The sequence below is a fragment of the Acipenser ruthenus genome, chromosome 55 (assembly GCF_902713425.1).
Source record: "Acipenser ruthenus chromosome 55, fAciRut3.2 maternal haplotype, whole genome shotgun sequence".
Classification (NCBI taxonomy): domain Eukaryota; kingdom Metazoa; phylum Chordata; class Actinopteri; order Acipenseriformes; family Acipenseridae; genus Acipenser; species Acipenser ruthenus.
The window spans coordinates 2625598-2651048 of NC_081243.1; the positions used below are offsets into that span (position 1 = coordinate 2625598).

Sequence of the window (25451 nt, forward strand, 5' to 3'; positions counted from 1 at the left end):
AGAGGACTTCTCTTTAAAGGGGTGTGTGTGTGTTATGAAGAGGACTTCTCTTTAAAGGGGGTGCGTGTGTTATGAAGAGGACTTCTATTTAAAGGGTGTGTGTGTGTGTTATGAAGAGGACTTCTCTTTAAAGGGAGTGTGTATGTTATGAAGAGGACTTCTCTTTAAAGGGGGTGTGTGTGTTATGAAGAGGACTTCTCTTTAAAGGGGTGTGTGTGTGTTATGAAGAGGACTTCTCTTTAAAGGGAGTGTGTATGTTATGAAGAGGACTTCTCTTTAAAGGGGGTGTGTGTGTTATGAAGAGGACTTCTCTTTAAAGGGGGTGTGTGTGTTATGAAGAGGACTTCTCTTTAAAGGGAGTGTGTATGTTATGAAGAGGACTTCTCTTTAAAGGGGGTGTGTGTGTTATGAAGAGGACTTCTCTTTAAAGGGGGTGTGTGTGTTATGAAGAGGACTTCTCTTTAAAAGGGTGTGTGTGTGTGTTGAGGGTATTTTTGTCTTTTGTATTTAGATCCACCACTCATTAAATCAATTGAAATAAATAATAAATAAATAAATAAATAAATAAATAAATAAATAAATAAATAAATGTTCACAATGTTAATCTGTTGAAATAACTTCTCAAAACTGAAAAAAAAACTTGTGTAGATTTTTTTAAAGAACCAACCTATTTTTTATTAATCTTGTTCTGAAATTGACAAGATGGTATTTACATGTGATTAACTAATGCCTGCATTGGTGTGATATCTACACTCTCCACTGTGGGGCACCATGGCATAATATATATGAAGCCTGATCTTGGTTTTCTTTGTAGTTTTTATTTTACCGGGACAGAAAAAAACCTTGTCATTTAGAAAGTGGTTCTGGTACAACAGCAGCCCAAGCTGAGTTTAACAGTCAAACATTAATCTTATACATTTACAATACATTCAGTGTAAAGTAAGTAACAATGTTAGACTAATTCACCTGCACTCAGTTCTGTTATCGTATGCCAATAGTGCTTCTTCCTGTAAGGAAAATGTCAGCCTCTCCCTCAACCCCGTTATCATCAACCATCATCACATTTACATTTAGGCAAGTATATAGATTAATATGTGCATCGGCAGCTAAAATTGCCTTCACAAAAATAAGTAACAGCCCTTGAACACCGATGCACTGCCAAATCACACCTGTAGGGGGCGACTACATTAAGATTCGCACTGAAGAATTCAATCCCGACAGACTGAAAGGTACATCCATCATATCCCAGACCAAGCTTACTTAGGTACAAAAAATGAGTCTGGAACTGAGCATCCAAATCCAGGATCAACTGGATACTCTTAAGTTTGAATCACTTGTTTTCATGCATTTATTTAGTGCAAGTCCATTCCAATAATGAAAGCACTGGAAAAATCCACACAGGTGAAAGGCTGATTGATACACATTGTGATTAAAGTTACGGAAATCGTCTAAAAAGCTTCTTGCAAGATCTTCTGAAGCAAGCAGAGGGTCCTCAATGTAAATATTTAAATACTCTTCACACAGACCAATACTCTCACACCTGTATTTACTATCAACAGCTTAGTTTCCCATCTTGTTTCCTTCCAATGGGCGACGCCTAATCCAAACTGTGGCCAGGTAAGGCGGGCACTTGAGGGCCCCTGTGAGGGAGCTGGGTGCTGGGTGGCCGCTCAGGAGGGGCTCCACACAGAACTGCAGTGTGTTCTTTCTGGCAGTGAAGACCGTGGTGATGTCGAAGCGCAGCCCGCATTCCTGGCTCAGAGCTGCCTGGCCGGAGTGGGGGCTCAGGAGTTCTGGCTCGGCAGGGGAAGTGGGGCGTAGTTCCAGAGGGGCAGCTGAATCCGTGGCCTCGTCTCGGAGAGGCAGCAGCACAAAGACCTTCTGGAGGAGCTCCCCTTTCCCACATGGCAACTGCAAGGGCCAGCAGTGCTCACCCCGCTCCCCTGTGGAGCAGAAGAACAGCATTAATTAACAGTGTAGGCTTATTGTGTTGATGTGGCACCCCACTATTTCACTATTTATATGAACTGTTTAATGACTCTATTAATCAGAGTTAAACATAACATGTACTTCATTACCAATTGATGTTAAATCCAACACAGTAATTCCCATCCAAGGGGATCTTCAGTGGCAGTTTAATAATTCAGATTTTTGACATACAGTACCGGTATCACACTGCAAGTAATCTTTTGCTGTGCTGCTATTATCAGTACTAGAATGATAAATATGCTGCAGTTAATCAATTACTCAATTGTTTATCACCATTGCTTTTATTTTGCAAGTCTCAATTAAACATTCATTGATAGATTGATTGCCTTGGTGTCCTATTTTGAGTGTCACGTTCTATCACATTTTCATTTGTAGTTGAATGTTTTTTGTGAAAAGTCTTTGCATTTATTTTTCTTCTTGTTTTTTGGTAATACTCTGTTCTCAGTGCATCGATTTATTGTTGATTATTACCTGTCCTTTATTCGATAAGGAAATTGGTTGCTGATATAACCTCTACTGAACGCTGTCATATAAGTGACACTGTAATACCGTGGTCTGCTAATGGCTGTGCTTAAAGGTAAAATACTGGGGTTCTGTTGATTAAATACTTTATATCCCCACAATGGCAACCAGTAGCGATTGTACTGTGCAGTTATTTTATAATGAGGAAAGAGAAGAAATGTTTGTTACTCAATGACATATCTAACTGTATGAACCCAAACAGGGCAAATTCAGAACTTCACCCACTCATAGACTCGTTTCTTAATATGCATACAAGATTGACTGACATAACTCATGGTTTTAAATGTTTTCTAATATTTTATTTACCTCCCTTTTTGAAAACCGTGAGATCAACCTAGTTTGGCTGGTGCTATTCAAATTCTTTAACTCTGGTCTAGAATATGTTATTTTTTCTATTCTTCCCCCCACGTGAATGGTTTGCCTTTAGCTGAGCCATTGCTTACCCGTCACCGCTGTGTGGAGACGCACTGTCACTCTGTCTCTTCTACTAACCATCCACTGGTAAGTCTGGAGTGTACATTTCCACATACATTCGCTCGGCATGGACAGTTGATTTGATCCCCTGGACAGAAGTTGGTCCCCCTCTTTGCAGAGCCTGTTGTTGCCCGATACCAACAGAAACCCCCCCAGATTAATGAAAACCGACAACAGGAGACAACAGCCTACCCCAAGTGAGCAGGAAAACTGCATCCTGCAGGAATAGAAGGCCTGGAGACACTGCAATCTTGTGTTAGGAGGCACTCAGAGATCCACGGCGAAGTCTGAAATACATTGTCTTCTTAAAAGACAGCAGCAATCCTTGTTTCACTGCCTTCTCTTCAATGAGGAACTGGGGAACTTCTCTGAGTCGTGCAGCAGGCAGGAATTGTTGGACTGCGCTGTGAAGTTTGCTGCCAACAATGATCTAAGTATAGCTTTATAGCTGACAGGCTTATAAAAAAGATTAACATTTAGAAACCTGATCTTTTTTCCAAGTGTTTGTATTACTAGCCTGTTGATGCCAATGAGTCTCAAATACTATAAAGATTCTTGTAAAGACAAACTTCTTGCAACCAATTACACACATCATATGAGAAATATGTTTTTTTTTTCAGATGTGCAGATTCCTTGGAACACACGTGAGAATCCTAATACAGGTTTAGCGTTCAGCTTTAATCACGGTGTTGTGATCGAAACAGAACTGAAGAGAGCTAAATCAATTTAAAGATTGTCTTTAAGCAATGTCTCTTATTTCAGTTTTTCTGTTTTTAACTACAACAGAAGTAGACAGCAGGCAATCTGCATGTGACTTCCATTCTGACCATGATTTTACTGTAATCTGCTTAACTATGCAATGATTTATAGCTGTACACAGCAACAAGAGCAGAACAGAACATATGTAACCAATAGCATTCACATTGAAGATATACAATAGAAAATATATGAAAGATTCATTGATCATCAGTTTCTGAGAGTTGGAATTCAACGCCCATTTCCCATCAAAATGAACAATAAAAATGCAGTAATAGATTCTGAAGCTTTTATTTGATTAAACTGTAAATACAGGAGATATGGACAGATAAAAAGGCAGAACATATTTCAACAGAATAACAACATTAGTATACAGCGCTATATGTGAATTCAACTACAAGCTTGACAATTTGTTTAGTTCTTCAAAAAGACAATTTTGCATTTGAGCAACAAAGCTAATTCAAGGACAACATGGAATGGGTTACAAGGTACTACTAAGAGAACTCAAGGACTGTGAGGACATGTTGAAAATTGTGTTCAGGAATGTTAGCAATTTTTATACTAAAATAATAAATGCATGGCACAGCTGACTTGGTGAAGTTTTACCATGGCCTTTTTTGAAGTGAAAAAGCACATTTTCAGAGAGGAACAAAATCATTTTTGCAGTATACAAAAACATCTCAGAACTATTCATGGAACCTCACCTTGCTAATTGTATGCTGTTGCTGCTGTTTAATTCCACAGAAAATGTACCCATGGAATTAATTCTGCTTATAATTTCAAAATAGTAAGAACAAAAACTAAAATTATATCAGTAGTCTTCCCTGTTTCTTAACCCAACTGAATTGAAACTGTGTTCCGTTTCCTGCTAAAATAGTACTACTTTCTACAATAAAATAAAGAGTATACTGCAGTTTGAAAAACTTTGAAGATGGAAATCAGTTTGATATAAGCTGCTTTGGAAACCGGAAACACAATGTTCCTCTCAAGCCTGTAACTGAGATCCATCTGCTGGATGAACCTGTGCCAAGGATGGAAACTAAAACTCAAACCAGATGTGAATTTCAGTTCCAAATACCCTCAAGGGGAAAACTTCTATTGATTCCAGGGATTTATTATGAAACATTTGCATGCTGGCAAATACACTGCCTGGAAGTAGCGAGAACAATAGGGCAGTACACTTAGTTTTGGGGTAATAAACAATTATTGAGTTAAGTTTTGAACAGTTTTAGTAAAAGGTTATCCTGTCCTTGAAATAGTATTGAGTTATTTTTATTTTTGGAGTGCAAAACCAGTGCACAAAACCAAATTGTAATAAATCTTTCCAAAAAAATCTTTATATAATGTTTTAACCCCTAATGTGGTACCATCCATTACTATATAACAATCAGTATTGCTGAATTTAAAAACATTTAGAAAGAAAGACTTCTAGTCAAAAAGTTTGTCACTGAATTTAAGTTTTTTTTTGCATTTCTAAACTCCTAATGCTGCATGTATGATGTGGCAGTCGTAACCAAACTGCCGAATCGGTGTAAATAGAGAGACACGTCCTTTAAAAGTATTCAGGACATAGTTCCTAAAACTACCCAACTGACAGACTTAGTATTGACATGAAACGGCCAGTCCATTACTTGGGGATGAAAATGCAGAGACTGAGGAGGCTAATAGAGGCTCCTTCACTTCTGATCAGGATGATGCTCTGGCTGGCAGCCACACTTCTGCGTTAGTGGAACATTGCTGGTTACCAGGGAGGAATTGTCACCAATGTAGACAAATGGGAGCCACACCTCTTCCACAGCCGAGCAGCACTTAACCTGAAAAGGGTAATCATCAGACTTACGTTTGTGTGTGAGTGTATTTGTGTCCATATGAATATCATGGAGATCAGGTGCTGCCCGACAGTTTACTAGTGATGTTGAAGAGCTGGCTATAACAACATGTGTGCACAGTAGTGTCTCATTGTTTACCCACCCAGATAAAGCAGATAACCCGAACCAAAACGTTGTTTCAATAGTGAAGTTGAAGTTGAAGGGGGGGGGGGGGGGGTAGGATGGGATTCTGTTTCAGAAGGAGATGCTCCACTGTGTCACCTGGAGTTTACAGTTTACAGTGCGATAGGAGGGGGTGTTGCTCTGAGACACAAGGAGGAAGTCCAGTACCTTTACTCTCAGAGAGAGCTGGAATGCAAATCCATCAGCTCATGTCTCATGGCTCCTTTCCCCCACTGCTAAAATCTGAGTAGCTATAAGTGAGTATGCAAGCGTGGTTCAGATCTAGTTCAGGCTGAGCTGCTGACCTTTTGGAGTTTGCAGAAGCAGATAGAACATGATTTGAAAATAACTAATGTAGTTTCTGCTGCCATTTGCACTCGTAATTTGGGTTTGCTATTGACTGCACTGAATGTACTGAAGTTGATTATTTTATTTTATTTTTTATTGTTCTGTTTTTTGTGATGTAATCATTTTATTAATGCAATACATTCTTAAAACAACATTGATTGTATATGTATTTTTTGTGATGGATGTTAATTGTATGTTTTCTTGGCCAGGTTACGTCTGTAAATGGGATTATTCTCAACTGTTTATTACCTGGTTCAATAATGGAATTGTAATTGATTGATTGACTGATTGATTGATCTTGGCTTTCGCACACTTGCAGGTTCAGGAGAAATATTGTCTGGTGAGATTTCACCTCATCACACTGCAGGTGAGGCAGAGCTCAGCCAGCTTGGGACTCACTTCCACAATTCACTACCTTACTCTAGAGACATGTGTTGCTTAGGTCTGGCAGGTGAAAAGATCTTCAGTCCTCCTGATCTGTAATTGGGTTGCAATTGTGATAATATATTTGATATAATCATTTTATAAGAACTGTGTTACCAGCCTGGCTATCCTGAAACATGCAATGCTACTGTAAAACAGACACTATTAACAATTTCACAATAGTTTTTGGTCACCAGCCAGCCAGCATGTTTCTGACAGACCATATGTATTTATTTATTTTTTTATATAAATTTAGTTGTTGCCATTTTTTTGCCCTGGGTTTTCTCCCCAATTTTGTAGTGCCCAATTATTATTATTTGTATCCCAGTTCACTACTTGCAACCCCCCCGCCAACTCGGGAAACGGAGGCTGAACACGCGTCCTCCGAAACGTGCTCCTGCCAATCCGTCATTTTTCGCATTGCGGATCCACAGCGAGGCCACCAGACCTATAGTGCTGGAGGACAACACAGATTTGGCGGCTCCACCGCAGAACCGCAGGCGCCCTATCGGCCACAGGGGTCACTATTGCGCGGTGAACCGAGGATTCCCCTGCCGACCTAAGCCCTCCCTACCCGGGCGGCGCTCGGACAATTGTGCGCCGCCCCCTAGGAACCCCTGGCCATGGTCGGCTGTGACATAGCCTGGATTCGAACCTGCGATCTCCAGGCTAGAGGGCGCATCCTGCACTCCACGCGGAGCACCTTTACTGGATGTGCCACTCGGGAGCCCCCTCACAGACCATATGTATGAGCATTATATTCCAAACAGTAGTAAAGAAAGAGGCAACACCCTGTCTGTTTCCCTGTGAAGGTATCCATACCTCTGGGAGGTGGAGTTTGCTGGAGGGGGTTTCCAGCCTGCAGTGTTGCCATGTCTTTCCCCCGTTGTGTGTGCAGGCCACACACTCTGTGTAGGTGAAGTTCTCTGGATAAATAATCCACGAGTCCCAGCCCAGATCTAATAGGAACAACAGGTAGGTTTGTGAGCCAAGTCACCAAGAGGCAGTCTTGATGTTTTACTGTTTTCATTTTTCATCTCTTATGTTGTATTTTAAATACTGTACATTAAAGTTATCAAAAAAAGAAAAGAACTAAAAGATCTTGAGATGGAGATGGAGCAGGGATACCGTTGCTAGTCCTAATGAGAGGTTTAATGCTGAGCTTTATATTGTCCACATTGTACAAAACTAAACGATGATACTGGAACTGTAAAAGTTATAAATGCTGTACCTGTTACTTTATACAAAGATATTCACAGGATACCCAAATATATGCAGCCCTTTACGGTGGAATGCTATACTGATAATTACCGGCGATGAAGATTTGGGATGTGATCTGGCAGCAGTGGCACCCTGTTGTGCTCTGTGTTTCATTCTCTGCTGCAGCACTGACAGAACCAGGGCTTTGAGCTGTAAAAAAAAACAAAACACAAGGAGAAATGGTACAATTTACAACATCTCAAAGTAAAATTACATTTGATTTTTTCATGTGCCTCAAAGAACACTACCTCTGTGATAATCCTATTTTCTTTACAATGGACATTAAAAGCCTCTACACTGTTATCCTCAACAGTGAAGGGTTAATAGCTTTAAAACACTTCTTGGATGAATGGATAGTGAAGGAGCTCCCAACAGATATCCTTTTGTGCTCGCTTTGAATTGGGCTTCTTTTAATGGATATTTTTACACTCAAGTAAGAGGTGTCAGCATGGGAACTAAAATGGGACCATCATATGCCTGCTACTTCACCAACAGAGAAGTACAGAAAATTGTGCAAAGAAATTTTAAAATTCTACAGCAAGACCCATCTACAACACCTATTTTTTTAAATCCTCCACTAATTTCCTATAGAAAATAATCTAATGGAATACGTGGTCCACGGTGAAATTCTCCCTTCTGCAGAACCTTTAAAAGGCACAGTCCCATGCAACGGACCATGATGTACGACATGCAAATATATTAACTGAGATCAGAGGCCCTAAATCATTACTCCACATCCACCAGCCCTTTACATGGACTTCTAAAGGAGTAGTGTGTCACACCTGCAAAGTATTATTATTAATATTATTTTTATTATTTGCATTAATTGTGTTGTTGTCACTATTTTGTTTGCTTTACTTTACTATGTGTTTGAGATTGACACTTTATTCATTATTATTATTCATTTACTTTGGCCAAAGAAGGGGGGAACACTGGAGATAGAACACAAAGGGAATGCGCTGACGATGAGATGAGATGAGATGGGACGAGAGGAGAATCCACTTTGTCAACATTATCTGTTCTACAAGCAACGCTGCTGCCGGATTGTTGCGTGCCTGGACTGATACGTGGGCGTGTGCTTGTACTGTGCTGTGCTGTGCTGTGCTTGTGCTGTGCTTGTGCTGTGCTGTGCTTGTGCTGTGCTTGTGCTGTGCTGTGCTGTGCTGTGCTTGTGCTTGTGCTGTGCTTGTGCTGTGCTGTGCTGTACTGTGCTGTGCTTGTGCTGTGCTGTGCTGTGCTTGTGCTTGTGCTGTGCTGTACTGTGCTTGTGCTGTGCTGTGCTTGTGCTTGTGCTGTGCTTGTGCTGTGCTGTGCTTGTGCTGTGCTTGTGCTGTGCTGTGCTTGTGCTTGTGCTTGTGCTTGTGCTTGTGCTGTGCTGTGCTGTGCTGTGCTTGTGCTGTGCTGTGCTGGGCTGTGCTGTGCTGTGCTTGTGCTGTGCTGTGCTGTGCTGTGCTTGTGCTTGTGCTGTGCTGTACTGTGCTTGTGCTGTGCTTGTGCTGTGCTGTGCTTGTGCTTGTGCTGTGCTTGTGCTGTGCTGTGCTTGTGCTGTGCTTGTGCTGTGCTTGTGCTTGTGCTTGTGCTTGTGCTGTGCTGTGCTGTGCTGTGCTTGTGCTGGGCTGTGCTGGGCTGTGCTGTGCTGTGCTTGTGCTGTGCTGTGCTTGTGCTGTGCTGTGCTTGTGCTTGTGCTGTGCTTGTGCTGTGCTTGTGCTTGTGCTGTGCTGTGCTGTGCTTGTGCTGTGCTGTGCTTGTGCTGTGCTGTGCTTGTGCTGTGCTGTGCTTGTGCTGTGCTGTGCTGTGCTTGTGCTGTGCTGTGTTGCAGTGAGAAGCTGAACTGTGAGAGAGACGCGTCTGCTGACTGGAGTTAAATTAAAGATCACTGCAACAGCAAAGCAGTGCGACTGTGTTTGTTTCTAAAAACAGTCCAGCTTTAAAGTGGTTGAAGACTAAACTCTATCATTCTCGTCCTCTGTTTTCTAGATTTAAACTATACTGTCTGTATGTTTACACATTCATAGATTTGTATGCCTAGATGTCTATATATGCATATGTTGCTATATGCTAAAGGATTCTAATACTATCTCTCATTTTAGTGCACTTTGCCTTTCAAGTTAGTAACGCTGTATTTGAATGGAGAACTGACGGGGAAACTACGCCCCCCTCTTTGTTCTATTTCCTGATAGTTGATTTGTATGAGCTCAGTGCTGAAGATCCTGTGAATAGCTTTTACTGTATGAGCTCAGTGCTGAAGATCCTGTGAATTGCTTTTACTGTATGAGCTCAGTGCTGAAGATCCTGCCTGGGTTGGGGTTCTTTGTAAAGCTGCTATATTTGGATGTTATTATATTGTGCCTGCAGGCAATTGTTTGATGTAATGATTTAAATTTATTTTAAAAGAGAATATATTAAATTGTTTTTTAAAGTATTTCATAAATAATTTTTACTTCACTTATTGGTTTGGTTGTTTCTGTTCTGCCGCGATTAAAGTGTCCCAGTATTTATAGAATCATTGCTGTCACATAATTGTAAAAAAAAACCCCAAAAAACATTTAAATATTTATTCTTGTGACAAGTGTACTGCCTCATTTGCACAAAATGCAACCAATTATACACTGGGGAAACTACACGACGTTTAGCAGATCGTTTTGTGGAACATTTACAAAGCATTCAAATCAACACCTTAACATTTCCAGTAGACCGACACTTCAACAGCAATAATCACACTGCTGAAGACATCCCCATCTGTGGAATCAGTCTGTGTTTTGGTACAAATTCTGCTTGGAAGCAAAGAGAACGTGAGCTTATCTTCAAACTTGCAACTTTGGAGCCTCTTGCAATGAACGTTCTATTCTGACATAATCTTGACATCATCCTCAGAATTTTTGAAAATCAGCAATTTTTTTTTTAATCATTTAAACTCTTTGTGTATATCAATTTTATTTTATTTTCTATTTTTTTTTTCTTATCAACCTTCATTTTTCTACACTGCAATTCAGCCTTCTCTGAAACCTACATACCGTAAAACGCCGGGGCTGCTGGGAAATATGCTAAATAGACGCTGGATCCCTTTAAACGCTGGGTTATGAATAATATAATGCGCGTCATACTGAATGTTCCAGCCAATACGCACACACGGTTGTACAGCGAGCTTACCAATTTGTTTTTCAACAGCGATGGAGAAACCCTGAGGATCAGGATGAATGATAGGAAAACTAAATTTAATTTATTTTAAGGTACGCGTAAAACATACAGTTATTTTTATGACGTTATTCATTTTAAAACTAGTTGAGCGTTTTTTGAGCGTACTGATGTTAACAGGGTTGCCTTTTAGTGTATTTACTAAGTGTTGCTTTTTTTTGTATTAACAGTATTTCGTGCATTTGAGTCTTGCAATGAATATTTGTATTTTGCTCCTTTTCCAGCGTTGTTATTGATCAATGTACACGTTATAAAAACAAATTAAACAAAAAAAAAACATTTTTTTTGTACTGTGCTGCAAGCCTACCTTAATACACGCTTGTGTTCCGATATTTACAGGGCTGTCTTTAGTGGATTTTACTGTTTTTATTATTACACGCACCAAGTATGTAAAGTTTTTTTTTTTTTTTTTAAGCCAAATTTATAGAAGTCAAATCAAATGCCCCTTTCAGCCAGGACAGCAGAGAGCTGGGGACAGCTGTCTCTGAGACTAGAGCGGTGGGGACAGCAACGACTGTACCTGAGACTGGAGAGGTGGGGACAGCAACGACTGTCCCTGAGACTGGAGAGGTGGGGACAACTTTGAACAGTAGTGCTGAGTGCAGTTATTCTTCATGTTGTATGGCTCTGTCCACTCTCTCTAGAAAGATCATGTAAGAATCCTGCAGGTTTTTAGGCAGTCTGATGCGTTGTGTGCATTGCGTATCATTACATTGAAACCACAGCTCATCTTTTTGCACCCAGGCAACACAGTGACCATGGCTGATGGTTTTCCCTTTGTGGAACGCAATTGCCAAATGTTTTCCTATCAATTACAACTCTGTCATGCTTGAAATTGGCAAGTGCTGTATTAATTGCAATATCATATTTTAATAACCTCATAAACAGTATGGGGGGAATGAATTCCATGTTTGAATTTTAAAATGGTGCTATATTCATGTCTTTACAAAATCATATACCCCATCTATGTGTATGCAGAGTGTGGTTCCTTAATTTACTATACTTTTTGAGATACAGGTGTATAAAAAGCGCCTTAATCATTCATTAAAAAAAAAAGAAAAACAGTTTTTTTTACGCCACTCTATCTCAAAAAGTATTCAACCAAATGCAACCAGGTTCACAGGGTTTGTTGAGCCTGCCAATCCCACCACACATAAAAATACATGCATGTTTTACCTTCTGAAGAGTTGTTTGAATTTGGGGAAATTGCCCTCAGTCCTGTCTTCCAGGCAGCCCTGAACTGGCTCATTTCTTGGAGCTTCATGTGGGGTTCATGCTCCAGGTTTAAAGCAACCAGCAGCATTCCTTTGGCATCCTGCAGCAACTGCTCCTTACAGCTAGAAAAGGGAGACACATCCTTATAATAAGTGAACACCTGTACCTGCAGAGACACAGCACTGCACCTGCTGAATTGGGAGAGGCTTTGTAAGCACAACTCATAGGCTCAGACAACTGGCAATGTTTGTGACAGAAGAGTTTATTTCACTTCCCATCAAAAAAGAACAACATTTTATTTGGTTTTGAAATAAAATGCCTTGAAGAACAAAACTAGAAGCACCTACATAACTTTAACATGACTACTAATGTTCTGTTGGCAAAAGATAATTTGAACTTGTTGTGTCAGTCGTGACTGTGTTACGCAATCTTGGTATAGTGCATAATTACTAAATACCTCTGCTAAATAAGCTTTTGTTAAATAGTAATGTCTCCTCTTAACTTGAATACATTGTTTAATAAAATATAATTAAATAAACGATTTAGAAATGCAGAACCAGTATAATAAAGTGGCAATGTGCTGCTGTACTTCAGTAAAGTCAATCCTGAAAGTTAAAAGCCAGTGGTTTTGAAACCTGATCCTCACATTTCTCACAACTGAATCTGTGCTAGCACAGTCCTTAAAGAGCAAGCGCTGTTCATCGTATTGCATTCTTCTATAAGCGACTTCTCTTCTAGTGCACTAAAAACAATTCACTGACAGAATCTGTGGTTAAACTGTGGTGGTATTTAAATGAAATTCAGTAGACACTGCACCTTCTTGTACTGAGCCCTCCTGTCTACCCAAAGAGTAGTTTTCAAAATATCTAAATGATCATTGAGAAGACCAAACCTCTCTTAACCAATGCTGTAATTCTGCATAGGGAAGTTACACTTATTAATATTGTTTCCGTTTTTGACAATGTAAACCCCAATATTACAATTCTTGGTCAGCCAGCTATAAACCTGTACTGTCATCTCACCTGGCTATTCCTGATGCAGGTTCCGGAGATGACGGCAGAATGAAAGCCATTCCCAGCGCAGTGCCCAAGCACAAAACAGCTGACAACAGCAGCAGTGTCATCATGAGGCTTGTGGTCAGGTAACGAATATCTCCAATCTCAGCTAGCCTCAATGAAAATATCTCCAAGTGTGAAAAAGTCCAGTGCAGCAGTTTCTGAGAAGGACCCTCGGTCTCCTTAGCGATGTCTAAAGGATGAAGCAATGCCCTTTTATGGTTTACTGAATCCAGAGTTGTGTTTAAGGGAGTAAGTGGGAGGGAAGTCCCATCAAGTGAGTTGGTTCTTCAACAGAAAGAACACGAGTGTTAAGCCATAGCAGCCTGGGAACACAGTTATCTCTTCACAAAGTAGCTTGACCTTGGCATATTTGACATTGTTTTCCAGGGCTCTTCAGTGCAAGATGGAGAAATAGAGAGAACACTTTCTTTGTTACTTGGTGTCTGAAGGATGCCCACATTCTCTCTGCAGCTCGAATCTCCAGTTTGATAAGCTCTTCTTCACCAGCAGGTGTTCTTTCAGCTATAAAAAGGGCTCGATTGATAACATCAGGTGAAACAAGGCCACTTTTCAAAAAGTAAATCCCCAAATAATCTCTGGTTTGCTGTTAAGGGGGGTGATGAAATAATTTGTTAAATTGTACCTGTTATGCATCTCTTTTTGCAATGTAGATATCATGAGGCTGATGTAGGGATACGTGCAAAGTGATTTGCAGCTACAAAACACCCATATTGAGGACAAAATCAGCATTTTGCACGCACAAACCATGTTTAGCAGCTGTAAAGTAGGACTTTAGGGGTCACTAAAAATGTGCTGTATGCAAAGAATGGTTTTCACCTGCCATTCTGTGTGACAGAGATCGAATGGTGCTTGGTGTTAGATCTCCCTCTCGACCTGTGAGGCAACTGTGTAATGGGAACAGAGTACCCTTAACTAAATGGCACGACAATTTATTCCGTAGGGTAGGTGGAAGTTGGTCATTTAGGAAAGGGGCGCAGCTACGGTATCCAAACTCAATGACCCAGACGGTAAACGGTGTGGCATCCGAGGAATGGAGGAGCGGATGCGCTCGTTAACCTAGGGGTCATGAGCGAGGATATAAATAGGGGACTTAGCATACGTGATCTGTTCCTTGGTAAATGGTTAGTGTTGAAAACCTACAAGGAGTCTGTGTGCTGTATCGTGAACCGTGAGTTTTGTCTTGTGTTTGTTAGTGTTTTGTTAACAGTCATCTGTTTTTTTAATAGAGTACCAGTTGCACGATCTGGAGCTGTAGCAAAAGCCAGCATAAACCCGGACATCACTTTCACCTCTGCATTTCATGGAGAACTGTAATACACCACTTACATTTATTCACTATCACTGAGAACTGTGTTTGTGTTTTGTGTTTAGTGTTGGTGTGTAAAACTGGACTTTTGGTTACTTGTCAAACCCGAGAAATTACAAATACCGAGTGATACACGCCGCTGTATCACTCCAACATTATTATTTACAGGTGTTTGCCATAAGGCTCTGGACATTGTTAATTAAATCATTAAACACCCTTGCACCTGGAAATCATTGTCTGTCTGTTTTGTATCTGCTCTGCAATGCACGCACCTGTATTCACTCACCACTTTGCCACAGCTGTCATATTAGAACTTTGCCATATATATATATATATATATATATATATATATATATATGTGTGTGTGTGTGTGTGTGTGTGTGTTCTCATGACATTCACATCTCTATAGTGCTGCATCATAGAGGCCTTTTTTCTAAAGGTCTGCTTCCCATTTAAGGTGGGTTTGTGGTACACTTTCTGCTTATTCAAAATAAGTTACATTTGTATTTTAAACGGTAGGCTGTTGTGTAGCAGCTATACAGCACCGTCCAAAGAGCAAAATACTGCAGCAAGTCAGACGGTACATTCACTGCAGCACCATCTCTGCATTTGCAAATCCAAACAATTTTCAATATCAATACCTTTGATCTTTTGATTGATTAATTCTACACATCTTCGAACTAAAAGTGCCTGTGTGGCTTTGAAGAGAAGGGGAGCATGGGCCAGATATTGGTGATTAACGAATCCACAAAAATTGTTGATTCGTCAACAAAACCACAGTCAGAACAATTCAACAGAAAAGCAAACAACATTATACTACGCAACAATCATTTCAACTATTAATAAATTATAGTGTTACACATTTCAAACGTAACACTTAGAAAAGGCCTTGTGATTTTAGTATTGTACATTAATGTAAAACTTATTTTTTTCATAATTACACATTGTGACAAAGCTTCTTTAGTTGAGCACAGTTTTGGGTTCCTAACGCTGTCTTTGGTGGATAAAGCACTGTCGGCAGCAAAGGATGGGTTTAAACAGGATGGTACCTGTGTGTGTGTGTATTTCTTCCATGTGTCCCTTTTCCAGTGGGAACAGGACTTTTAACAAACAATACAAAACAGAAATAAATCCTAGCTCCCGTTTTGAAGCGCTAACTAAAAACAGGATCCCTAACTTTCAGTGAGACCGCTAATCCGGTTTACTAACTTTAAATATATTATTCACAAATCACAGATTGAATATACTTTGTTTTAACACACACTGTATTCAGGTCTATACACAAGTCCTTAACTTCACACAGACAGCTACTGTCTTTAAACCTTAAGTCTTTTTATACCTGCCTGGCATGTTAAATCACAAACAGGTGTATTAGCTGAACTGATTGCCAGTCAATCCGTGTCCTTGGATAGCTATGGCATTCTGGGAGATGTAGTTTTTCAGCTACATCTCCCAGAATGCCATAAATACATTTCCTTTTTCCACCCATATTTTTTAGCTCCTGCCTTACATTCCAGGGTACAGACTGCGTACTATTCGGGGTCCTATGTATCTCCGTTCTGCACTGTTACCCCATATTCTACCACAAAATGCATTTCCACATAAACACCCCCCTTCTCGTTTTTATTTCACATATCTTCTGGAAAGGACCAGGAACAAAAGCATTTTCATCATCACTTTGTAAATCTCCATCAATTACCCGGATGTTAGCTTTCAACTCTTTCCTGCCTTTAACCATTGTTCAAACAAGCTTACAGTCCACTTACATTTTGCCTGAATACTTCTCGAAAACCGATTGCTGGCAATGATATTAAGGTCTGCATCTGTTTAGATTCAGCAAAACTATCAATACTTTTAGTCTCTGTTCCTAGTTCACATTCCTTTGTTTTTTACATTTTTATTTTTCTAATGCCACTTTCATATTCTACATAACTGTTTGAACTAAATGTAACAAAGGAGCAAAAACCAAAACAAATTGCCAAATGAACAATCAATTGAATCTCGTTATCGAACAAGTATCAATTAGGAAGAATGGCTTTAAGTGGCACTGGAAATAGTTAATTGTTTTTAGTGATTCATAAACAACCAGAAACTCTCAACTATGAGGCATGCCATTCTCAGCCCAGTATCCTTCCTAACATTGTGAGAGGTAATGAATTGACATCTTAGCCCATTGAATTCAATAGAGAGGTGAGGGCTGGACATGAACCACAAACCATGCGGCTCAAAGACGAATGTTTTACCAGTCAACTAAATAGCAAGCTCTGCAGTCGAGAGGTAAGGACATGTCGTATACTGATGTCAGTATTATTAACTCATCAGCCGCTAGGGAGACAAAACCGAACCAGGTAAATACAGACCAATAAGCCTGACTTCTATTATATGTAAACTTATAGAAACTATAATAAGATCCAAAATGAAAAATTACCTATATGGTGACAGTATCCTGGGCAACAGTCAGAATGGTTTTGGGAAAGGGTGATTGTGTCTAACTAACCTGCTTGGTTTTTTTGAGGACGCAACATCGACAATCGATAATTGCAAAGCATATAACATGGTTTATTTAGATTTCCAGAAAGCTTTTGACAAAGTCCCGCATAAAAGATTAATTCTCAAACTGAATGCAGTAGGGATTCAAGGAAAAGCATGCAAATGGATTAGGGAGTGGTTGACATGTAGAAAACAGAAAGTACTGATTAGAGGAGAAACCTCAAAATGGAGCGAGGTAACCAGTGCAGTACCACAGGGATCAGTATTAGGTCCTCTGCTATTCAATCTACATTAATGACTTAGATCAGGTGTCTCCAACCCTGGTCCTGGAGAGCCCCTATCCAGCAGGTTTTCTAGGTGTCTTTACATCATCAGTGGCTAACACCTGTTAATCTTGACTAATTAAGCCAATAATTGGTTCAATTAAGTAACTGAGAGAGGTTGGTTGAAACGAAATCCAGCATCCAAAGTAACTCTCCAGGACCAGGGCTGGCGACCCCTGATTTAGATTCTGGTATAGTAAGCAAACTTTGCAAAATTTGCAGACAACACAAAAATAGGAGGAGTGGCAAACACCCTTGCAGCAGCAAAGGTCATTCAAAATTAATCAATCATTCAATCAATCAATCATTTTTTTATTTTATATAGCGCCTTTCATAGTGGACCACCATCGCAAAACGCTTTACAAGATGCAGTAACAAGAATGGCCTTTTTTATAGCTTCCCCACATTGTCTAGATGAAGACATTTCCGAGTCAACATAAACTTCTAGGTCTTTTTCATAGATTCCTTCTTCAATTTCAGTATCTCCCATATGATATTTATATTGCACATTTTTGTTGCCTGCGTGCAGTACCTTATACTTTTCTCTATGACCTTTGCTGCTGCAACAGTGTTTGCCACTCCTCCTATTTTTGTGTCATCTGCAAATTTAACAAGCTTGCTTACAATACCAGAATCTAAATCATTAATGTAGATTAGGCATAGCAGAGGACCTAATACTGATCGCTGTGGTACACCACTGGTTACCTCGCTCCATTTTGAGGTTTCTCCTCTAATCAGAACTTTCTATTTTCTACATGTTAACCACTCCCTAATCCATGTGCATGCATTTCCTTGAAATGCAGAAAATAAAAAATGCAATGTTATAGGATCTAAAATATACTGCATACATTTGTAACAAAAAATTATCCAACTGTATCACTGTTTTACCCAACGTTCTGCATGTAATGACCAGCCTAACGTTTGTTTATTTCAAAACTAGCAAACTAAACAAATAATTAACAAATAAAATAAACTTTTTAGTAAACAAGCATTAGTCATTCTCAGTAACCACTAAAAAACAAAACAATCATAGCATTTTTCTGCACGCAGTACCTAATCCTTTCAATATTTCCAAACTTACATTTTTTTTCTAAAGAACTTAGGACTTAGTTTTAAAAGTCAGTAACATAATACTTCTGGGAACATACAAGCCATGAATACAAATGGACAAAAAGTACATGTCTCCTCACCAAAACTGAAAAGTCAACTCTCAGGAGCCACTTGGGTTTTCATATTAAGAGTTAGGAGGGTATTTTCAAAACTTGGTAAGTTTCAGAGAATGTACTCACTTTATTATTTTTATAAAATATAAATGTACTTTGCTGTAGTATTTTAACACACACACACTTAAACCAGTTGTGGTATCTTGCTTAAAAAATATGCACAAAATTAGATTTGCTTTTTTTGCTTCAAGAAAATTATTAGTAGGGATGTATTCATTACAAGTTAGCAAGCTTTGAAAGTATGCCCCTTAAAAAGCATCTTATGGTCACCAAAACAATAGGCCAATTCTTAGAATAAACAGGTAAGCCTATTATTTTATATATTTAATTTTCAAATCTTTGGTATATTGTTTCAATAAGTGGCAAGCAGAATTTCTGAAGTCTTTTAAAGGGTTTAACTCCCCCTCTGCACTCCAAAAAATGTGCCAAGGGGACTTTACTGCCCTTCCTTTGACATATTTCTTTTTTTTGGTTTGTATTTTCATGCTCCACAAAATCTCATACAGCGCCTACTGGTCTCTGTACTCCTAGCTCCGTCACCTCTGGGCTGCAAGAGCCGCCCCTAAATAGACGGACGCGCTCATTGAGACTCTCATTATCATGATTGCTGATCATGATTTGTTCATGTTGAGTAATTTGCATTGCTCTTAAGCTTACATAGGGCGCAGTGCAAAATAATTGCCTGGCACAATGCAATTTGAAATTTGCATCTGCAATTATTTGCACTACTTCCATCTACCCCTTGGTGTGAACAGGATTCAAAAAGATGCTTGCACGTCTTGCCCTGCACTCGTTTACTAGATCAGCCGACTCTGTGAAACAATTACACATGTGGCACGTGGACATTGCTAAACGGAAATGGATTCAACCTATTGTGCTGTTATTCTAAAATTGCCACACATGATCAAACATTTAGCACCATTGCCAGCACTGGTAATGATATGGACTTCAAATGGCTCAGTTAAGATATCTTCATTGGTATTGCAGTGGAATTTCAATTTAAGGTTAAACATTTGTAAATAATTTCATTAGTAATACACATTTTACATTTTCAAGACACAAAATAAAAAGAAAACTGCACTAATAAAACTCAAAAGCAGCATTTTCCGTGTGATGGATGTGCTGAAAGAATTCTATCCACACAGCAAGGACACCCAGTCAGGTTTATTTTTATGTGAAGAAAAACAACATTCTTTGCTGCATTTTGAAAAGAGGAGTATTTGGGAAAGTTGCTGATGGTTGTGTTTGTTTTCATCCCTTTCTTCAATGGGAGTCAGGCAGCCCCAGATGGTGGCTCAACAAGAGTCAAGGGGAGAGGTTACTGGACACTGATTACAGCTCCAATTTGATCAAATTAAACTCATGGCTACCAACTCTGAAGGCTAAGTGCAAACTAGTATTCCAGGTCCTTGTCCCAAATTGACCCCTTTAAAGTACATCCAGCTAACACAGTAGTTCCAGTAAATCTTATCTTCTATCATTTTACAGATCTCACATTTTGGTGTGTGAAAGATGCACACATTATGTTAAATGTGCATTTCATTTTGAATAGTATTGTAAACAATCAAACTAGTGAAAGAATCTTGCACTTACCCAATGAACTACCGTATTACTTTGGATTTAAGACACAGCGTCAATTTGAGGAAAAAATAAAATGTCAAATAAATATGCATTTACAAAGATACAACCTCAATTACGCATATGGAGGTAGTTTGCGACCATCTGCTGTCACACAGAGCATTACTTTTATGTGCTGCTTCTCACGATTACTTTCACCTGTTTTTCTCCCAATTTATGGACCGTAGTATTGCTTGGCATGTCGAAAAAAACAGGAGTCTGATCAGCATTTCCAATCTATCCAAGGAATACAGTATATCATAATTAGGGGTCTACTTAAATTACTGAGAATTTATATATTTTTCCTGGGTAGGTTATGGAATAAAATTAGGATTTCGCTGACATTTTGCAGACCTTTTTAAACATTAACTAAACCTACTAAAGTACATAATATTTCAGAGCACTATAAAAGCCTAAAAATAGTGGTACTTGCTTCCTTACTAAAACAGAGTGCTGTCATTTGTTAAAGGCAAGCATGCAACATCCCCCTGCTGCCGACATTCTCTGTCTCTGTGCTGTGAATACTTGCCCATACATTGAGTTTTCACGTTCTGCATCCACTGGATTGGTTGGAAGTGTAAGGCAAAGCTTTGCCAAGTTATACAGATGTTTCACGGGGCAGAGCAAGGCCACCTGATGTAATGTTTGAGAACATGGAGTTAGTAACGTAGAAACATGAAGAGAGGGGCTCTGCCTCTTTGAAGGCCCAAAATATAGACCCGACAAACAGGAGAGGGCTCATCATCTCTTAGGAGACCCCAAAAAAGAAGAGGGGTTCCACCACTTGGGGGCCCATGCATAAATATGGGCAGCAGTGTGAAGTAGTGGTTAGGGCTCTGGACTCTTGACCAGAGGGTCGTGGGTTCAATCCCTGCTGGGGGACGCTGCTGCTGTATCCTTGAGCAAGGTACTTTACCTAGATTGCTCCAGTAAAAACCCAACTGTATATTTGGGTAATTGTATGTAAAAATAATGTGTAAAAAAATAATATAATTGTATGTAAAAATAATGTGATATCTTGTAACAATTGTAAGTCGCCCTGGATAAGGCCGTCTGCTAAGAAATAAATAAATCAATAATAATAATAAAATTAATAAATAGAGGCATCAGAACCAGAAAGAGAAAAAGACAAGGGATCATACGTGTTAAAGAGGGGTTTGGCCGGGGGCCCCCTCTGACTTGATGAGAACCCTCCTCTAAGAGGTAAATGAAGCGCATCTTAACAAAGGGTTGGAGAAAGTGGAATCACTAACCCTCCAGAAGAGACTGATGGAAAGGCAGTTGAGAATCTAGAGGAGCAGGAAACGAAAAAAACACAAAACTACTTAGGGGTAACTGACGGGTAAATAGAGTAGATTTAATTGATGAAAGGAGATGATAGTGTAGAGGGGGCCTAGCTCCACCCCACACACATAGTAGGTTAACATGAAAATCGATTAGAAACAGTCCCAAAACTCGGTTACCAAAGGGTATCTGACATTTTTTAGTAAAGGTCTGTCACAAAGACGGCCGGAGTGGGTGGCGTCAGACCAGAGCCAGGAAAATAAACAGAGAGAGATGTGGAGTTTGGTGAATCTGAGCGAATGCTTTCGCTCAGCATTTAATAATTACACAGAACAGAAAATAAAAAGTTTGAAACAGAAACACAAAACAGGACACGGCACTTTAAGCCAAAATAAATAGACAGACAAAACGAACTACACAGACAAACGGTGCACGGAGACAAACAAACACGGTGAGTAAAATAAATGGTTATTTTATTTTATTTTAGTTGAATTTACTTTCCTTTACTTTCCTTTCCTTTCCTTTCCTTTCCTACTTTCCTCCTTCTCCTCACCCGTTCTCCACTCTCGAACACCCAAACCCCGAGTGAAAGAAATGTGCATCTATATATACTATTGTGCTGGGATTCAATTACTAATTAATTATTCACTTGAATCCCAGCACGTGAATTAATTCTGTGCAACCCCGTGCTCACATACTATTCTTTAAATGCACGTGCAGTGATGTGCAATCCCGTGCCTAAATACAAATATACAATTTAAATCACACGTGAAACACAGACCCGTTTATATCCCGTGTACCAATGCCTATACACCAACATTAACACACGCACGCAACATACAACACAGAAATGCACACAGGGGCGGAGCACATTGCCACAAGGTCATATATGCAGCACGTTCGCTGTCATGCTGTTTGTCCCATCCAGGAATTTATTTTATTAGTACCGAGTCAAAAGAAATAAAACTTCCCTATTTGGGTCTAAAATTCTAACTGCGTTTAAAAAGTAAGCAGCAGGTTGTTTGAAGCGAGGTGGCTGTGCTGGATCATACCTGCACTGCTGATTTGACTTGGCTACAACCGACAAGAATACTTTTTGTCTGCGCTGACTTTCCAGTTTATTTTCTGAAAGCTGTTACTTGTTTTGCATTCTGTTTAGCAGCATCTGCAGCCTTTCATTGAATGTGTGATTCTGAAGCTAAATAGCGATCGATCATATGTTCTCCAAGGTCACATTACAAGATGTGCAAAACAATTGACCTCCATCTGCATGTAAAGTTTCTTTGGGAAATTTCTTAACACGATCCTCAACCGAAATATACTTTTGTTTGCTCTGTCATCCATTTTTGGTATTTTACCTCCAATGCTGAAAACTAGATTTTAGCAACCTAAATCAAAATAACAACGCAAGACTGACTTTGTCCCACCTCCTACTGTTCAGTACAGGTCACAGAAAAGCCAGTACAGATGCACTGATAGGCTGATTAAAACATCACTGTCATGTGAACAGTAAACAAGAAAGTTAACTGCTTTGGAGAATTTATTGTAAATGTTATTTGTCTAGGAGGTTTTTTTTTTGTCAAAGTGCAATGCACACAGGACAGCGAAGGAATTATATATATATATATATAATTGACTACGTAGTTTGCATCGCTTGCAGTCTGCAGTAGTTCATAGTTCAAGAATTAGGTAGACCCCTAATCATAATGAATTCATTCAGGGATCACCCATTAGGTCAGCTTCAATGTATCATTCATTCATTTTGTAGGAAAGGCTTCAGAGACACTCAAAGACATTCTAAGTCTTGTTTATTAGGGCAGGCAGCAACTACATATAAGTAAGAAATAATGACAAGAACAGCATCCCAACAGGCAACGTGCACATTCTGTCTCAATGCTCCCAAAACAAGCCCCTGTTAAAATTGATGTTACACTTGCTAAAGTAATATCACAGTTACAGTATGACATTTGACATTTTAATGTAGGGAATGTTGATCAAAACCATGAAATGTAGTACCACGTTGTGGCTAGGTGCCAGCGTTGCCAATAGCAGCCTTTGCTCTGCTGGAGTGTGCCACCCCGTCAGCATTTTCACTGCTAGTGGGCCCAGTGATGCCTTCGTTCCTGGCCCAGGACCATGACCAAGACTTTTGAGCTTTTAAGGGGGAGTTGGCCTTTAAGGCCATGTGTGCTGCACACATGGGGGTAGATATGTGGCGGGGTGCCCTGTCCCAGTGCGTATTTTGTGTTTAATGTATGTGGTGTGGATATATTAGTGCACGGGGTATAAATTGGGCTATGTATCACAAGTGATTTAAAATGTATATGTGTATTTAGGCATGAGGATTGCACAATCACTTCACATGCTGATAAAATCTGTATTTTAGTTCACATGCTGGATTTCAAGTGAATGATTAATTAGTAATAGAATCCCAGCACAGCTGTATATATAGATGCATCACTCGCTCGGGGTTATTATTATTAGTTTATTTAGCAGATGCCTTTATCCAAGGTGACTTACAGAGACTAGGATGTGTGAACTATGCATCAGCTGCAGAGTCACTTACAACTATGTCTCACCCGAAAGACGGAGCACAAGGAGGTTAAGTGACTTGCTCAGGGTCACACAATGAGTCAGTGGCTGAGGTGGGATTTGAACCGGGGACCTCCTAGTTACAAGCCCTTTTCTTTAACCACTGGACCACACAGCCTGGATGCTCAGAGTGGAGAACGGGAGAGAGGAGGAGAAACAAAACTAATAACAATTGCTGCTGTGCTGGAAGCACCAGCACGGTACTTGTTGAGTGTCAGTGTTTTGTGTTGGTGAGTTATTTTTGGGTAATCCTTTATTGTACCCGGTGAGCTGTTTTGTGAAAGTGCTTCGTTTTGTTTAAACGTTTTATTTATAATAAACCGGTGCAGCAGTGCACTCACTCTCCAGTCCTGTCTGTGTCCTGCATTTCCTAGCCTGACTTAACCATCAGCCAGTCTGTTCACACAGGTCAAAGTGAATTTTAAAAGTAGGTCAGTGAGAAAATGCTGCTTGGAAAAACTCCTTTTAAGGATTCTGTTTTAGAAATAACAAGAATGAGAAATAATATAACGTTTGAAATTCAGCCTCAATTGCAGGCTATTTGAATTCCCAGATGCCACATTACTCTCCAGTTACAGAGATACAAAAGGGAGACAGGCCTGAACTCATCTGAACAGCTCTAGCATCTGGTTTGTTTTCTAAGCATCAGTGTTGTTGCAGGTAGGAGCACTGATGGACAGTCCATAAAAACCACCAATGCACCGCAGGAAGGAAGTAAACTCTGTCAAGAACCATTTGTCATATGTGTTGGTTTTTATTTCCCGGCTGATGTATTTATGACCCAGGATGTGTGAGTAAAAAATATATCACTGTAATACATACAACAAAGGATACATCAAAGGTAAAAGAATGAAGGAATGAAACAGAGACTAACAGGAGTAGATTGGAGTAAAATAGAGAAAACATATATTCAGAGAAAAAAGGCACTTTACAGAGTGTTTAAAGGAGAACCAAGAACAAAGTACACAGAAAGAGTACTTGGAACTGCAAACACAAGTCAAAAAGGAAGTTAGAAAGGCAGAAAATAGAAAATATAACAGAAAAAAGAACATTCAAGGAGAAAGTAAAATGTCTAAGAGATACAAATGGCAAAATCATTGTGTAACGGAGGGAGATCTGTGCTGACTCTTCTGGTGCGTTCATAGTGCTGCAGGAAGAGGGCAGCAGCCTTGCAATATCCGCCGGTCAGTCATGGCAGTGACCAGAGAGGTGGGAGAGAGGGTGTGTGGGCTTTCCCTCTCTGAGTGGCTGAGAGGCGGGCATTGGTGGGCTTGCAGGCCCTATAAATCACGTTCTGTTGTTCCCTTAGGTCTGCCCCTATAAGACAACATAACGAGCCAGTGGGAGCTCTGATCCAGGATCGA

General features: G+C 39.7%; 2 protein-coding genes across 2 annotated transcripts; both read right to left on the reverse strand.

Moving 5' to 3' along the window:
- Positions 1-670: 670 nt before the first annotated feature.
- On the reverse strand, positions 671-3388 carry LOC117401694 (uncharacterized). Its single transcript, XM_034002497.3, has 2 exons — positions 2955-3388; positions 671-1943 (listed from the first exon to the last, which is right to left on the reverse strand). The coding sequence occupies exons 1-2, from the start codon at positions 3199-3201 to the stop codon at positions 1561-1563; spliced, it is 630 nt and encodes a 209-aa protein (XP_033858388.2). The 5' UTR covers positions 3202-3388; the 3' UTR covers positions 671-1560.
- A 628-nt stretch (positions 3389-4016) lies between these two features.
- On the reverse strand, positions 4017-13479 carry LOC117401693 (uncharacterized). The gene is made up of 5 exons (XM_059017215.1): positions 13196-13479; positions 12135-12295; positions 7815-7913; positions 7326-7462; positions 4017-5555 (listed from the first exon to the last, which is right to left on the reverse strand). Exons 1-5 carry the CDS (start codon positions 13297-13299, stop codon positions 5418-5420), a joined length of 639 nt encoding a protein of 212 aa, XP_058873198.1. The 5' UTR covers positions 13300-13479; the 3' UTR covers positions 4017-5417.
- Positions 13480-25451: the final 11972 nt, after the last annotated feature.